Genomic DNA, 16,206 nt, shown 5'->3' with positions numbered 1-16,206 from the left:
TCAAAGCAAAGGAATTTAAGTACATTGGAATGTAAAATAACCCCGGAAGGGGAATGTAGAGCGAGCGCACTCGGGAACAGAAGTTGTCCGGTGCTATTTTTCAGAATTTTACCTCTAGTCACATAATGACCTTCCTTCAACAAAGAGTGATCCATATAATCACATACGGGTCTGACACACTGCTCCCAACACATAGAAAATATTGGGACCAGTACGAGGGAAAATTTTTCGAAGTCAGTTTACAAACTCCCGACTTGTACACCCATACCACTTTTACAGTATTCATTGGGTGCCATCTCTGTATACAGCCAAGTAATCTGGAAAATGTATGGCCTCTATAGGAAATGCTTAATAGGAGCATCAGCTAAGAATCTATTAAATCCTATAGCGCATTATCTCCTCATTTCTTTAGACAAATTTCCTAGATCTTGGTCTAGAAGCGTCTTATACGCATTAGATGATGCCAATATATCACTGGAACTTCTGATCTTGAACCCTGTAAAAGCTAAGATAGCTCTATATCGTCATGATTGGACCCATGTACCCAAGATCAATGTAAAAAATATGTACAGTATAAAATTTCATTATTTGGTCATAAATGTATGTGGACCATGGGAAGTTATATTTTTAAATGTCCATCTAACTATGTTACAACACAATTGTTGAGAATGCGACTGAATCTATGTCCAACAAACGAGATCTGTGCTAGAAGGGGACTTATTCCGAAAAATCTAAACATGTGTCGCTATTGTAATAATTAAATGCAGATAGAAACTTTAGCACACTTAGTGGTTAGTTGCCCTGCTTTGACAACTATACGACAAAGATATTTTAAGAACTCATTTCAATTTACATGCCATCATTCTGAAGATGAGATATGGAGTTTATTATTTACTAGTTGGAGAACTTCAACACATATTGCACTAGTACAGTTTATAAGTACGATTCTTCCGAATAGAAATCAATCTGACTCGGAATGATGACTGTGATTAAATCTGACTTGTGATTAATTTTGGTATCAAATTGATAATATGTTATAAGTTTGGAATATTATTGGTGTTTTAATAAGTTTGACTTGTTACATGCAAATTTATGGATTGAAAAATAAACTGTTTCCAAGTGAAATGATGTAAATATGGATATTATGAAATGTAATTTTGTAAATAATTCTACGTATAATTTGAAAGGTTGAATCATTCAACCAAACAAATAAATTTAAAAAGTTATACAATGTATCAACATTGTGTGGGTGTGTCTGTCACCTCTTGGGAGTGAAACCTATGAGAGGCAGCAAAGCAAACTCATTTACAATCAACACGCACTGTAATCACTGAGTTATATCCATCGATTTCTTCATACTGGATTGTCTTCAGACTGGATAAAAAGAGGGCCTTTTTATATACATAAAAATAAAAATGTCCCACAGACGAAATAAACAACACGCACTTAAGCAAGCTGTCGATACAGTGGAAAATACAGAATACAAGCTCCCTCCACAACAATCCTTTTAATATGTCATTGCAAGTGTTATTATGGAAAATTTGGAGTTTCCTTGTGCCATGGGGTACAGCTCCTAAGCATACATTAATCTCGTGTGGTCACAGATTGCACTGGCCAAGCAGGTGTGATTTTGAAAAGATAAATGAGATTACACACTGTCAAAACCAAAGTTTCGTTTTTTCTGTCAATAAGTGCCTTTTCCCTCAGTAATGTATCACTTTATAAGCATCCAGGTGAGCTGGGAAATGGGCCAGGGGTCGCTGGGGCAGTGCTCATAGCAACAAGGGGAATGCTACGGGTAGCAGCTGCTACCTCTGGCTACCCACAAATGATGTTCATGATGTGAGCTGGGGCACAGAGCCAGTGGGGGTGTTTTCCTTGTTACCAAACCATTTACCAGCTATGCCTGTGCTAATCCCAATGGCCATTCCCACCCACTGACTGCCCAAAACACACCCTCCTGCTAAATGTGTTGCTAGTTCTGGCTCTATCGTGCAGTAACATCCAACTATAGAGTTGTATGGGGCTGTTATGGTTATTTCTAAGCAGTCTTCTGAATGATAATGACTTAATTGCCACTGTAAATCAGATCATTTTGTAATAAAAATGTTGTATCCAACTGTGCCATTAGCCACTTTACTTATGGGCAATATATGTGTCCTTGCATATGTTCCTTGCATTGAATTCTTGGTAAAAACAATGACTGAAAACAATTTTGAATCTAGAACAGGCACGAGATAGGCATTTGTCCCTCAACGCGGATGCCACAGTGCTGTTGGCATGCACACCCTGTGACCTTTGTCAGTTATACTTGTCTTTGGGTGAGTTTTGCTCGCAAGAAAGTATTACAATAATGTGCAAAACCCAGAAGTCCTGCTGGTGGGGCAAGGTACTTGCACCATTATAGATGTTACAGGAATAATGCACTATGATTAGCCTCTCGGGGTGTCTGTAAAGGAGCTAGAGGCTGCTACCTCTATAGGGCAGGTTTTGGTGTTGTATTGAATGATGGTAGACCCCCTAGTCAAGTAGCTGCCAATGGTCAAATAACGCGAAGGATAACATTGCAGGCTTATTGGGAACTGAGATCTATGGCGCACACCATAATGGAACATGAAGAAAACTCATTCTTCTGCTGCTGCTTGGTGTACCCACTGAAGGCCAAACGTGGGGAAATGTTTGAACTGCTGCTCTGGCCAATTACTCTTCTGTATTTAAGGCCCTCTCATGGCCTATTTTCAGGTTTTGATTTACGTCCCGGCATGAAAGGCAGAATTGGGGCCCCATAGATTGCATTATGTGGAGTCTGACGAAAACTGGCCTCCAATTCTGGAATCGCTCCAGGATCGCTCTAAGAGCATCTGCCAAGATGATTAAAAGATGATTAAAGGTCATTACTCAGAGATATATTGACTTACAAGGCAGTATAGGGTAACACTGTGCGCCAACCTACATTATTTTGATTGAAGCTCATCTGAAGCTCTTGATGGTGTGTCTCGACGGCAGTCAATCACAGAACAAGGTTGTTGCTCATGCTCTTTCACTTTGCCCAGATGCCGATTTGGAGGGTGATGAACAAGCAAGGGGCAAGTCCCCTACATGTTCCGCCATGGAGGGGTGAGAATCTAGCACGCATCATCTTCTGTAGAAGGGTGTGGTTGATCTCCATCTTTCTAGAAAGAGGCATGGTCTCTATAAAGGTGGCCTTTTAGCTACTGATGAGGACAGAATGTGCAGCATCTGGCAGCAGACCTCCAGGATCTCTTCTCAAATGAGTCCCAAAGTCGCTCATGAGGAATAACCTTAGTTGTATGGTCATCCGAAAGTTTTAAAATGTACAGAATCAAATACATCCAGTACAATTAGTATTTTTCAAAATCTTATATTTGTTAAACTAGTAGACTGAACATTTTTATACTGGTTTTGGGATCAATTACATTTACTATTCCTGTTCTATTAAATGATGCATGCATTGTATGAACTATGTTATTTTGTGAGTTGTATTTGCTGCTTTAATCACTAAATGAAGAATGATGAATTGTTTTAGTGCTTTGCAGATTGCCCCTTACTCTATTCTACAATTTTGGGCCCACTATCTATTCAGATTGCAGACCTAGCTCTCCAAAATGTTAAGGCTAGCACACTGGGTTAGAAAGAACAGTCCGTTTTGTGAAACATTTCCCCTGAACTATAAAGGGTGCAGGAACATCTGTCTCATAATTGCCCCTTGAGCAGTTCACTATATCAATTCTATTAGCAGTGTCTACCTAATCTGATTTGATGACGAGATACCAAAATGGACTCCAATCGGCATATCGCTGTCCAGTAAAGAGACTTGGACAATGTATCTTAAAAGACAGTAACCCCCTTCAATGCATGCATTCAATTTTCACGTGAAAGCTAGTTTCTTTTGGTGAAATCATGAAAACCTGCATCTACTCCAGACGTCTGCACTCATGAGCAGTAGTAAGTCAATAAAAGTTTGAAACGTTTGACTGGAAAACAAGCAACCCTCTATTTTGTCCCCTTTTGGAATGAACAGCAGTTGAAAGTAGTTTGCTGAACTGTGTTCGATTGTTTTCCAATTGAACATGCATTCTGTGCTTATAGACGGGTCCATTCAAACAATGTTGAGTTGTGGGCAAGTGCAAAGGACCTTTCAGGGACAGGGGGCATCTAGATCATACCAACCGTTGACATAATTATTTTATATTTAATGTAATGTACATATTTATTTTGTAAAAGCTCTATTTGCATCGTGAAATTATTTTTTTTTAACTTCCTTCCTCGATCTCTATTTTTTTAGATGCTGCTGGTTGGACAACAGACAGGAATTAACCTGAGCCTGTCAAGAGGGTCGTATCACCCAGCAACAATCTTCATGAGCCGCCAAGTGTCAGCCAACTCAAGCATTGAACATTCCAGTACACAGCACAAATCTTCCCAACCGACAAAGAGCTTTTCAATTCCTGACCCAAATTCATGCAGACAGGCGGCAAAGAGCAGCAGTGTGACAGACAGCTCTGTAATGCAAACTAATAGTGATGATATACAGCGCTTAAATATGTCTGACAAAATAGATGGGAAGCCTTCTCTCCAGATTAGCAAGAAGGCTTCTCCCACATCAAGCCTATCTTCTGAGCATGAGGAAACTCACAGTGCAGCCATAGACGGTGTTACAAGTAATAGAAGCCGTTCAGGGGAAGATGAGCCATCTGCTAAACCCGGCTCCCAGTTACACGAAAGATTAAGTCCAGAGAACAGAAACAAGGATTTAAAGTATTACGGGCCGACCCGCAAAGTTGAAGAAGCGTTGGCGCATGAAGCCCCAGTCATTAATGAAGAGAGATTGGAGCGGCGTCATCCTGAATTATTTCCCGGGGCGCTCGATTCCGTCAGTGAAAAATCATCAGATAAACACGAGGCCTGGGAAGGTATGATGCATGTGAAGTGAACTTATTTTCACAGCATTCGGTACCGTCTGGAAAGTACTTTACACTTTGTGAGCATCCCCGTGCTGTGTTAATGTTGTGCAGCAACAAGGCATGGAAGATGCCTGCATGCATGTTGTCCCCGTCTTGAATGTCCTGTGATTTCGAAACAGCAGAAATCTACCTTCTGTATAGCAGATTTGCCTTTTCCTACGTTCGGGATCATTCGATTATAGTCACCCTGCAAATTTAGGTTGAAAATGTTTCTGTATTTTTTAAAATGTGTTTTAGAGTACAAAATAGACTGAGACAAATGTACTTGGCGTCTGTTCTTTAAAATAAGAACACACCGCTAATGATCATATCCACAGAAACACACTGCAAAGATTTGATGATGATGTGAAGGGGGCAGTATTATTCCTGGGTTAGTCTAATTTCAACCCGAAGAGAATTGAGATTTTCTGCATATGAGTTCTGGAAAATCCATAATTTCATTAATGTCTGCAAAGTGTAGACTAAGTCACGCCATTCTTAATTATGTTCTCTACACATCAGCCAAATGCACAGCATTCCAAAGAAATACTAAAAATGCAAGTTGCACGCATGTACGACCAAGTCCTGTCACACGGGAACCTCTCGGCACCTTAATATAAGCGACAGCCATCTTCTAACCATCCTCTTTTATTTTTTGTAATTTTATTCTGCTTGTTCGACTGCAAACTGATATTTAAAATGAAGGATGCATTATGGAACACTAACCCACAAGCTCTAACAACTTTCTCAATTAGGGTAGTGTGGCGGTTTGGACGAAGGAGTCGGACACGTTAAAGACATTTTAAGGGTTCCTTTATCAAATTTATGAGAAAAAGGCCGATCTTTCCCTATCGCTAAAGGGATTACCCAGCCAATCTAAATAACTAAAGGTGCTCGTCTGTCATCAGTATGTCCAAAATAAATGTCCTCGGCCCAAACTCAACTCTCCCTGACCCTACCACTAATATGAACAACTCAAAGTAACCCAAAAAAATGTCTCTATTCTCCTGGTCTTTTCTTGTTTCCTCATATTCTTTTTATAGAAATGTCTTTGTTTTAAAGAAACGTTTCTTAAGACAAACTTCTTGGATATTCTCGTGTTATCTCCTATATGAGCTCTTGTAGCTCTACCAAAACATTCCTGGACCTTGTGCTCTGTTTAGTGATCAGGTTCTGAGCACTTTCCTTGAGACACTCTCTCACAGTCATGTCTTTGTTCGCATAGCTCTTACAGGGCCTTATCTCGAGTTGAGCGGTAGCCTTTAAATCGGGCGTAAACGGTATTAGCGCTCCCAATACTGCTCTGCTGGATCACGACTGCAATCCAGCGGACACTATTACAGCCGGGTGCTATTACAGCCAGCTGTAATCGCACCGACAACACAAGGCACTATCACTGATCTATCACAAGCAGATTATCGGCACTACTATCGCAGAAAATCAACCCAGCGAAATGCTGGAGGTAAAAGAACACATGTGAGAGTAACCAAGCCACAGGGGCCCAGGCCCCAAACACACTTCCCAACACCATGTTTCCTTTTGGAGCCTTGACATGGACCTCTACATGCTGCACCATGAGCTACAAAGGCCTGAAAACCAGCCCAGAGCACAGGGGTGGGGGGGCAGTGAGGAGGAGGAGGAGCCCCAGCAAGGCGGGCTGCCATCCCCAGGGTCAGGCCAACACCCTGGGCCCTGGCTGAGGGTCAGTTGGTAGCCGAGTACAGGCTGGACAGGGCTACCATCACCCAGTTGCTGGACACAATCCAAGGAGGCATTGGTAGCAGGATTGCCATCAGCACCGCTGTGCCCCCACTCGTGAAGATGGTGTCAGTCCTGCAATGTCTTGTGATGGGCAGCTTCCAGGACACAGTTTCCATGATGCATGGTCCACATTCAGTGCAGTCCTGGGCCAGGTGCTGGATGCACTGCTGTGCCATCTCAACAAACACATTGCATTACCCATCACCCATGCACAGGTGAATGAACTCAAGGCACAGTTCTATGTGATTGCCCAGGTGCCCAACGTCATTGCACTGGTTGCCCCCCGGGACCATGAGGCAGCCTACAGGAATCAGAAGCATTTCCATTCATTGAACGTGCAGATGACCTGTAACCTTGATCAGACCATCGGCCACTGCTGTGCCCGCTCCCCTGGATCCACCCAAAACTCCATGGTGCTGCACAACAGCACACTGCCAGCCTACATGGAAAGGCACAGAGGCCAACGCACATGGGTAGTGGGTGAGTACAAACCCTGCCTGAAATGCATATCATAGTACAACAAATGTAGGGGGTGGCAGAGCCACAGGAAGCTTTGAATGCCACTAGGAGCCACAGTCAACACCAGTTCCATATGCGTGTGGCACACAAGGTCACCTGCACACGTCCAACACACCTGGACCCACATAAGGTGATGGCCAAACATGTCTCAAAACACCATAATACATGTAACCACAGCAACCAGAATGCACCTTGTCTGTGTTGCAGTGCTACTTTACACCCTGACACGCAAGAGTAACCTCACTCAGGGTACCACACAGGAATGCAAAGTGAGACGAATGCAATAACCATCCTCTGAACCACTGTAGATGGTCAGGATCAAACCCAAACATAAACATCCCTGAGAGAGTGACCCATGAATGCAAATGTATATGCATGGGAAACAAAACAAAAACTGGTGACATGTAACTAAAGCTCCACCATCCACTGAGACAGTCAAAACCAAATACAAATCACCACTGGCCCTCAACAGCCAGTCATGAGGAGAGCCTCATCCTGACGGTATGTATGCCCCACTATGAATAGCATAATAACAACATAATCTATGCCCCACTGTGCCAATCATACCCAGGGAGTGGTGCATGTAGAAAGTGGGCTACAAGGGACATGGCGCACATTGCAGAGCAAACCCGTAGAACATGAATACTCCATATTCAAAGGACAAGTGGTTACATGACGGTACTTGATGAGCAGGAGTGTCGCACACAAACCCATTCACATAGTGCATCCTCCACCGGTGCAATTTCAGTCATCCCATGTGCAGCCAACTGTAATCCGTCACAGGACAGCCTCAGGTGATGCAGGGCATGAAAGATGATGGATGTATACTAATCAGCCAATCACATTGCATGTCCCTGTTGCACACAAAGAGGACCACAGTGCATAGTGTATCGATGCTTAGTCCTTGGGCACCCATTGAAGCGACCTAGGCCTCATGTACACATTTCATCCCATGCAGGTGATTCAGGATACCTGCAGGTCACCTTGCTGATGGCCCCTGTGCAGAATCCACAAACTCAACAATGCCCACAGTAGGACCCACATATGTGTAGAAAGGACATTTGGTTTGTTGAAGGCATGGTTCCGGTGCCTGGACCGTACTGGAGGGGCACAAATGTATGCAGCAGAAAAAGTTGGAAAAATTGTACTCACTTGTGCCATGCCGCACAACATATGCTGCCGTAGGAATGTGCCACTATCCCCTGATGCAGACGGGCAACACTCAGGGGATGGGAGTGACAGTGACCATGTGCCTGTTGCTGGGGCTATTGCACACAGGGATGGGGTGAGGGAGGGTCGGTTGTCCAGACAGGCGTTGATTTTGATTTTTTTCTAAAGTGGTGGATGGGTATATGTCACGAAGAGCACTTGTAAAATAAATTACACTTGTACACAATCATGAATGTCCTTGCTTTATGTCATGTTTGAACAGACTTTAATTAAAGTGGAACTAACCCCCCCACCAACTCCTCAGCACCCATACCCCTCTCCCCCACCAACTCCCCAGCACCCATTCCTGCCTCACCCAACACAGTGCATATGGGTCCATGTACCCGGCCCTCAGGCAAACAGTGCATTGTCCATCTAACATGGACGTTGTTGCTTCCCACGTGCACCACCTTCAGGTGAGCGGCGTTGCAAATGACGCAGTGACCTACGCCTCGGTGACCCCTGTAGGGGTGGTTGAGGCAGATGGCACCGATACAGCCAACTGCCGCTGCTGACGGAGGAGATTGTTTGCCTCATGCATCTGTTCTGCATGTGCAGATTGCCCCTCGGATTATTCACATACTCGCTGGCCAAACCCTGTGAGGGCCGCAGTGCATGCCTCTGCAATCTTACGTTAGTGTGCATTGTCACTCTGAGATCTATGAACTGACTCCTGTAACCCGAAAAAGACTTACATAATTGAGTTTATGTGATATGCTCAGTATGATTCTCCTGCATTGAGACACTACTTCCTGCATGAGAACTGGTCCTTCAAACAGATTGTAAGTTATTTTTGCTTCTTTGACAATGTATGTTCAGCGTATTTGTTCCACAGAGGGTGAATCTGGTATTCCCGAAGCTATACGGATATCCACCTGCTGTTTAAACTGGAGCCACCTTTGCAGCTCTACCCTTAGTGGGGTCCATGTAGAATAAATTGGTTTGAACCCCTGGATATAGAGCTGGGACCCGACCATATTAGTTTGCTCAATACTTGACCTCCGGGCCCCCTAGGGGAGTGGGGGGATCAGGAGTTTTTGAGGGTCCCACGATGGCCTGTTTACACGTATGCCCCGTTGTGTGCTAGGCTATGGCTGCCCCCATGCCCTTACCCATCATGAACACATAAGAGTTGCTGGACGTGGGGGCACACTGCAGTTATTTTTCTGTGGTTGTGCCCCCTCCTCTTCATATAGATGTACATTTACGTGAACAGGTGACTGTTGGATTATGTTTGATCGTACTCAATAGTCGCTATACCGTCAAAGTAACAGCGGGATGGATCATGAGTCTGTTCTAAGGGTTGCCTTATTCAAACAATTTCCAGATTTTTGTAAAATATGGGAGCTGTTCCCTGTGGGTTACTTATGCTTCATGATGTTAGTTTCTCGACCACCTAACTTTATGGTTTGCCGCATATTCATATTTGAATTCACACTTATGGACTTTGCCCACACAATGATGGTGTCGTAGTGCTGGGGTTTCTAATCACGTGTGCGCGCGATTGCTATGGCAACGCTATAAACAGATCTAGTTGAGATCACGGCATACGATCACACAGCATAAGTGCGTGAACCTTGAACAAGTAGCAATGGATACCAGGGGGGGGGGAGATATTCAACGCAAATTACTGCAAAGAGAAATTCTGTGGGTGGATCTATTGGCCTCACTGAGCCCGAGAGGCAAGAACACTGATTTATACCTTATGTGCTTTGTTTGAGGATGGGTTGAGTATCGTCGACCCTAAGAACACTTGTATAGCTTGTATTTGTATGCGAGCCACACACTGGAGTTGACTGTCCCTGTGGGACACTACCTCTCACTATGGAGTGAAGAGAACTGATATGTTGGGGCATTTATATGGTCAAATGTTCATTGCTAGGATGTATAGCAAGTTACTTGTGCATAGAAAAACTCTGTGTTGGACAAATCCGAACTAACTGCTGCTTAGTGTACCCTATGAGATATACGAACTGTAACCCGAAAGACTTACATAATTGAGTTTGTGATATGCTCAGTATGATTCTCCTGCAATGAGACACTACTTCCTGCATGAGAACTGGTCCTTCAAACAGATTGTAAGTTATTTTTGCTTCTTTGACAATGTATGTTCTGCTTATTTGTACCACAGAGGGTGAATCTGGTATTCCCGAAGCTATATGGATATCCACTTGCTGTTTAAACTAGAGTCACCTTTGCAGCTCTAGTTAAGGTAGATAATGGGGTCCATGTAGAATAAATGGTTTTTAACCCCTGGATATAGAGATGGGAACCGAGCATATTCGTTTGCTCAATACTTGACCACCCGGCCCCCTAGGGGAGTGGGGGAGTCAGGAGTTTTTGAGGGTCCCACAATGGCCCGTTTGCATGTATGCTCCTTTGTGTGCTGGGCTATGGCTGCCCCCATGCCCTTACCCATTATAAACACATAAGAGTTTCTGGACGTGGGGGCACACTGCAGATATTTTTCTGTGGTTGTGCCCCCATGCCCAGTTTCTCTATATATAGATGTACATTTGCGTGAACAGGTGACTGTTGGATTTCGTTTGATCATACTCAATAGTCACTATACCGTCAAAGTAACAGCGGGATGGATCACAAGTCTGTTTGTGATACATGACCAAGGGTTGCCTTACTCAAAATATTTCCACATTTTTGTAAAATTTGGGAGCTATAACCTGTGGTTTACTTATGCTTCATGATGTTAGCTTCTCGACCACCTAATTTTATGGCTTGCCTATATTCATATTTGAATTCAGGCTTATGGACTTTGCCCATACAACAATGGCGTTGTAGTGCCTGGCAACGCTATAACCAGATCTAGTCGAGTGCGGCTCGCGTTCTAGCAGCCGGCCCAACAGTCTCCCCTGAGGACAGAGGTAAGACAGACCATAGGTGCAGTACTGCTACCTTTTTACGACTACTTCTCTGTACAGATTCTCGGTGCTCCATGCATCTGAGCGGCCTGGGACTGTGGTCGCATACGAGCTGGTGTGTGACCACATGCAGGCTCACGTTTGACCACAGCTTCAGTAGATGCTAATTATTCAGTTTGTGTATTCTAACTACGATATGAAGCTCCCTCACTTTCTGAAGTAGCGCATGGAGCGCTTGTTATGGTGATGCCACATATGAATTACTTACTGTTCGACACCAGGCACATATTGGGACACCTGTCCATAGCTATGTAGGTTAAATCTGATATACCTCGGTTGCCTTGGGCTCTGCATTTAAGATCGGCTTACTCTGGTGACTAGTGTTATTCTAGAACTGCGCTCCACATTTTGAGCGGCAGTATTATTGTGCATTTGATTTCAGAGGCTCAGACTAATGCCTTTGTCCCCGATCCTTTTCATATTCCAGGGTTTCCTCTGAGGACTGCTGACTTCTTAACAAGTATCCCAGGGACACTATCTGACGACCAAGTGAGTCCCGTCCAGAGCGGTGCTTTACTCTGAGAAGCTTTCTTTGTCATTTTGACATTCTTTTTACTGTATCTATTAATCCCTACAGGTCTCATGGTCTCTGGTTCCAGTTTAAGGAACGAGGAGGTTAGTCCCCTGTAGTTTACCAGTATTGTTAATGTGAATCCTTACTTACAACACTAGATATTGAACACCTATATCTCTATTATCCTGTAGGGTTCTACACATGAAATTTACCAGATACAAACATATAGCTCACACCCTGAAGATGGATTTTTATCCACGACGCGTCGGCTATTGTACCAGCATATAGGAGCTATTTGATGCCTTAACTATTGGACTGCAGTGTGAATGTTGTAAACACTGTGTATCTAAACATATGTTTCAATGTACTTATTGGAATGTGGCACTGATCATGTTTTAAGTGCTGATACCTAATTTGTGTTTTGTTCTAATGATTTATTATGTTGAAAAGGACTATTTCTGTGATTTGCTTTTGTAATAATCACGAATATGAAAATTCTGCGTCTTTGCATTTTCATTAACTTGTGTCTACACTGAATTCATGAAAGCTCTTGAGTAAAGACGTATCCCCAACATCAGGGTAGGCACTGTTCTGGTAACTATTCAAATTAATTTAGGGATGGGTGTCCCCTTAGGAGTGCATCTGGGGGCCACTGTGTAGCAATACATGGTTTTGGTTTTTCGTGCATTGTCACGCGCCATGGTTTTGCCCCCCCCCTTAATTGCACTGCTGATGGCCTTAATTTGGCAGTTGTGTTCACTGGCCATACCCTCGATCCTCATCTGGTATGCTTCCATCACATCCAGGCATGCCATGACAGCATTGGCGGGACCTGGTCCTGTGTCCCGTGCAGGGCTGCTAAGCCTGGCATGTCTATTCAGTGTTGTCGGGCTTCTGTGCCTGGCAGGTCTATGCAGTGTTGTAGGGCCGCTGTGCCTGGTATGTCTATGCAGTGTTGTCGGGCTGCTGTGCCTGGCAGGTCTACGCGGTTTTGTCGGGCTGCTGTGCCTGGAAGGTATATAAAGTGTTGTTGGGCTGCAGTGCCTGGCAGGTATATACAGTGTTGTAGGGCTGCTGTGGCTGGCTGGGCTGTGCTGTGGGGCAGTTGTCGCTTCAGGTGCTGGGCTGTCTGGTGGGGCTGCCATGTGGCTTGTGTGCGCCGAGGTGGTGAGCCCCTGGTGGCGTGTGTGCGCTGAGGTGGTGAACCCCTGGTGGCTGTGTGCACTGAGGTGTTGTGACACTGCTGCGTTGGGGTGGGTCCTTCACCTTGGTGTGTCCTGCCGGGCCCTTCGCAGGGTGGTAGTGCTGGTGGAGGCGCATTTTGGGCAGACGTTGGGATGGGCCTGCCTCTTCGTCATACACATTGCACTCGGACGATGCCTGCGTGCCTGTAGGAGACATAGGGTATGGCATGAGGACAGGGCACCTCAAATTATTTTCATGCATTTCAGTGCTTACAGGGGGAGGGTTGTTCAGTACACTTTCAATCATACTTGGGCCTGACCTGTTTTGTATTCACAGTGTTGGTATTACTGTCAAACTAGAAATTATATCGTGCCTCCTATTGCTATGAATATATGTATATTGGCCTACGCCAAGCTGCTAACAAGCTGCTTATAAACTACATGTGAATAAACTTGCATTGCAAGGTCCTGACCTTAGAAACCATGTAAACTGTCATTTTGGGTCAAGCCGCCATTTTAGGTTTTCTTGCTCTATAAAGTCACCATGTGAGCTAAAATGGTAGCCTATGTTATTCAGAACAGAACTCGATTGTCATGACCTCTGTACAGCTAATGTATAACTTGACTGCAGGCCACTTGTTAGGGTCATGAGCTGAGACCTTGTCCTTCTGCTGACCTGTGTGCAATGGATTACCTGTATCACCGAAACTGATCTATAATTGAATGAGAACACCCGCTTAACTACATTGTATAAACTAAGTCCCGCATTGTAATGTTAGGCCTAGAGCATACAATATTACCATTTATTCTTGTTAATGTATAAACCTAAAATGAACTAGATTTGACCTGGCAAGGGACCCTAGAGCAGTAACTTATTTATGGAATGGTTAACCTGCAGAAAGGCTGGACAAAACAGACTGGAGAAATGTATAAAAGCCTGACTGTTTCAATGAATATTTGCACTCACTGAGCACACCGAACCACGCTGGAGTTCGCTGTGTTGTACTGAGGGTCGATAGCTATCTGAATTTTGTTCTGTTCTTTTGTAACTGGATTCAGTATAAAATAAAGTACTTTGTATGTTCCTTTGTAACCTGTGTTTGGTGTGTTTCCTTTTTGGTTACCCTGCCTCATATCATTTCCTTGTTTTCACAGTTGGCGCCCGGAATAGGGACCCTCAAGATTGATGCCGGATTATTGAAGGTTGACGCACGCTATCGGACCGGGATCGGATGGTGTGACATAACGGGCCCGACTGAACGAGACGCGACACCTCAACAGCGCTGCACGATCCGTTCCCTGGACGATAGCCGTGTGGTCTGAGACGGCATCTTGACGAGGGTCAATTTTTTGAGGCGGGCAGATTTGCCGAAATCACCATACACAAGGTAAAATTCGTTAGGTAAGTCCTTTGTAAACCGATCGGTCCTCCTTAGGTTTGGTCAGGTGAGTCGTTACCCGACTCTTAATTTAACCCTGACAATTTGAATTTGGCGCATTGTATCTGCAGACACAATTATTGACCAGGTAACACCGAGTATTTCAGAAATGCCTGGGAAATTGTCTAGCTGCTTTAGGGCATTATTCCGCAGCGATAGACAATCTTTGGAATTTAGCCATCCGGCACCACAGGAGGGGTCACCGGCATGTACTATGTACTGTAAGCATGGCATTGGAAGTGTAGTATTTAATAAAATTTGGCACAGACAAACCAGACATGCCTCCGAACTTCAGTGGCCAGTCAATGGTAGTTTTGAGATCCCTCCTATTGAATATTTAGAGTCAGTCTTGTTAAAAAAGAAGGCCAGACCTGCAGCATTTGATGTTTTGCAAAATTGGAAAAGAGAAGCGTTGCAGCAGCTTAAAAGTAGGGAAAAAACATGTGCGCCGTCATAAAACAAATGCTGAAAAGGCGTTGTTATATGATCAGGACAAACAGTCTGAGTCGGTTAGGAATATGGACAGGGCTTTCTCACTCGGTATTCAGAAAATCTATCCTTCTAAAGATCTTCATGTTTCTGATGAGTTTATCGACAAATTGTTAAATGAACGAAGGCCTGGTGCCTCTGCACCACCTTCGTATGTTCCTCTTCCTCCTGCTGTACCTCTTCCTGCTGTTATTCCTGCTCTTCCTTCTCAACCTGTTGTTCCTATTCCTCCGGTTGTTGTTCCTCCACCTGCTCCTCTGCCTCTTCCCATTGCACCAGTAATAGTACCTCCATTGAATTTGCCTGCACCCTCACTCCCAAGTAGTTCTGTACCGCTTGTAGTTGATCAGGTTGCGGGGTCGAGGATTGTTACTCGTAATACTGTTCCTACAGAAAAGAAACCGGATTTGTTTGCATGGGCTAAGCATTGTATGGAGAGAGATGATCGAGCTAATGTTCTTGCCACACTTTCTAATATGGATAATTTTCCTGAGAAAAATGTTTTCATTGAAGGTTTAGGGATTCATTTATGTGTAATGTGGGGTAAATTAAATAATGCAGACCTCCCACAAGGGTTGAGGGACCTGAATACTTTAGCATTTTCAAGAGACACTGTGGAGAAGGTACATGAGCATGTTGAGAGGATATTTGAGTATAGAAAGGAGTTGGAAAGGTTATGGAATGAGGATGACGAAGAAGAAAGTATGTATGTACAGAAACAATTTCTTCTGTGTCGTAAATCGACATCTGAGGAGGCGCGAATTTGTACAAAAGATGCGATTAGATGGATTTCAGACATATTGATAACTCCAGTTGAGGTATATGACACATACAGTCAATATACGCTAGAAATGCAGAGGAAAGTGATACAGGTAATGGTAGAGTACCTGCAGGATGAATGTTTAAAGAGAAAGGGTAGTTGTCCCACAGAGTTATTGAGCATTTATAAGAGAGCTTTTTCACTTGACACTTCTTCAACTGCTTTAGCGCTCGACTTAGCTCTGTTGCTTAGTAAGCGTTCGGAGTTGCCTACATCTCAGTTGCCTATGAGAGAGGTTCCTCCGACATTTGTCCCAAAGGTTGAGATTCCTGCTAATGCTGCAGCAGGTACACCTGCTGTGGACATTCCTGCACATTATGTATCGCAGTTTGTTCACGTCCCGTTTTCACGACGGGAAGTGAATACTATTA

The 16,206-nt window shown here is 44.1% G+C and overlaps 1 protein-coding gene across 2 annotated transcripts in view; it reads left to right on the top strand.

Moving 5' to 3' along the window:
* The window catches only part of KIZ (kizuna centrosomal protein), a 2,038,369-nt gene that overhangs the window by 470,912 nt on the left and 1,551,251 nt on the right, over positions 1–16,206 (top strand). For both annotated transcript variants that reach the window (XM_069608068.1, XM_069608067.1), the window contains one exon: positions 4,307–4,934. In XM_069608068.1, coding sequence (XP_069464169.1) covers positions 4,307–4,934 — 628 coding nt within the window. The remainder of the gene's footprint in view (positions 1–4,306; positions 4,935–16,206) is intronic.

This window comes from Ambystoma mexicanum, chromosome 4q (assembly GCF_040938575.1).
Source record: "Ambystoma mexicanum isolate Mex_15411 chromosome 4q, UKY_AmexF1_1, whole genome shotgun sequence".
Taxonomy (NCBI): domain Eukaryota; kingdom Metazoa; phylum Chordata; class Amphibia; order Caudata; family Ambystomatidae; genus Ambystoma; species Ambystoma mexicanum.
Note: the sequence above shows the minus strand (reverse complement) of the source record. Positions and strands in the feature narration are given on the sequence as shown.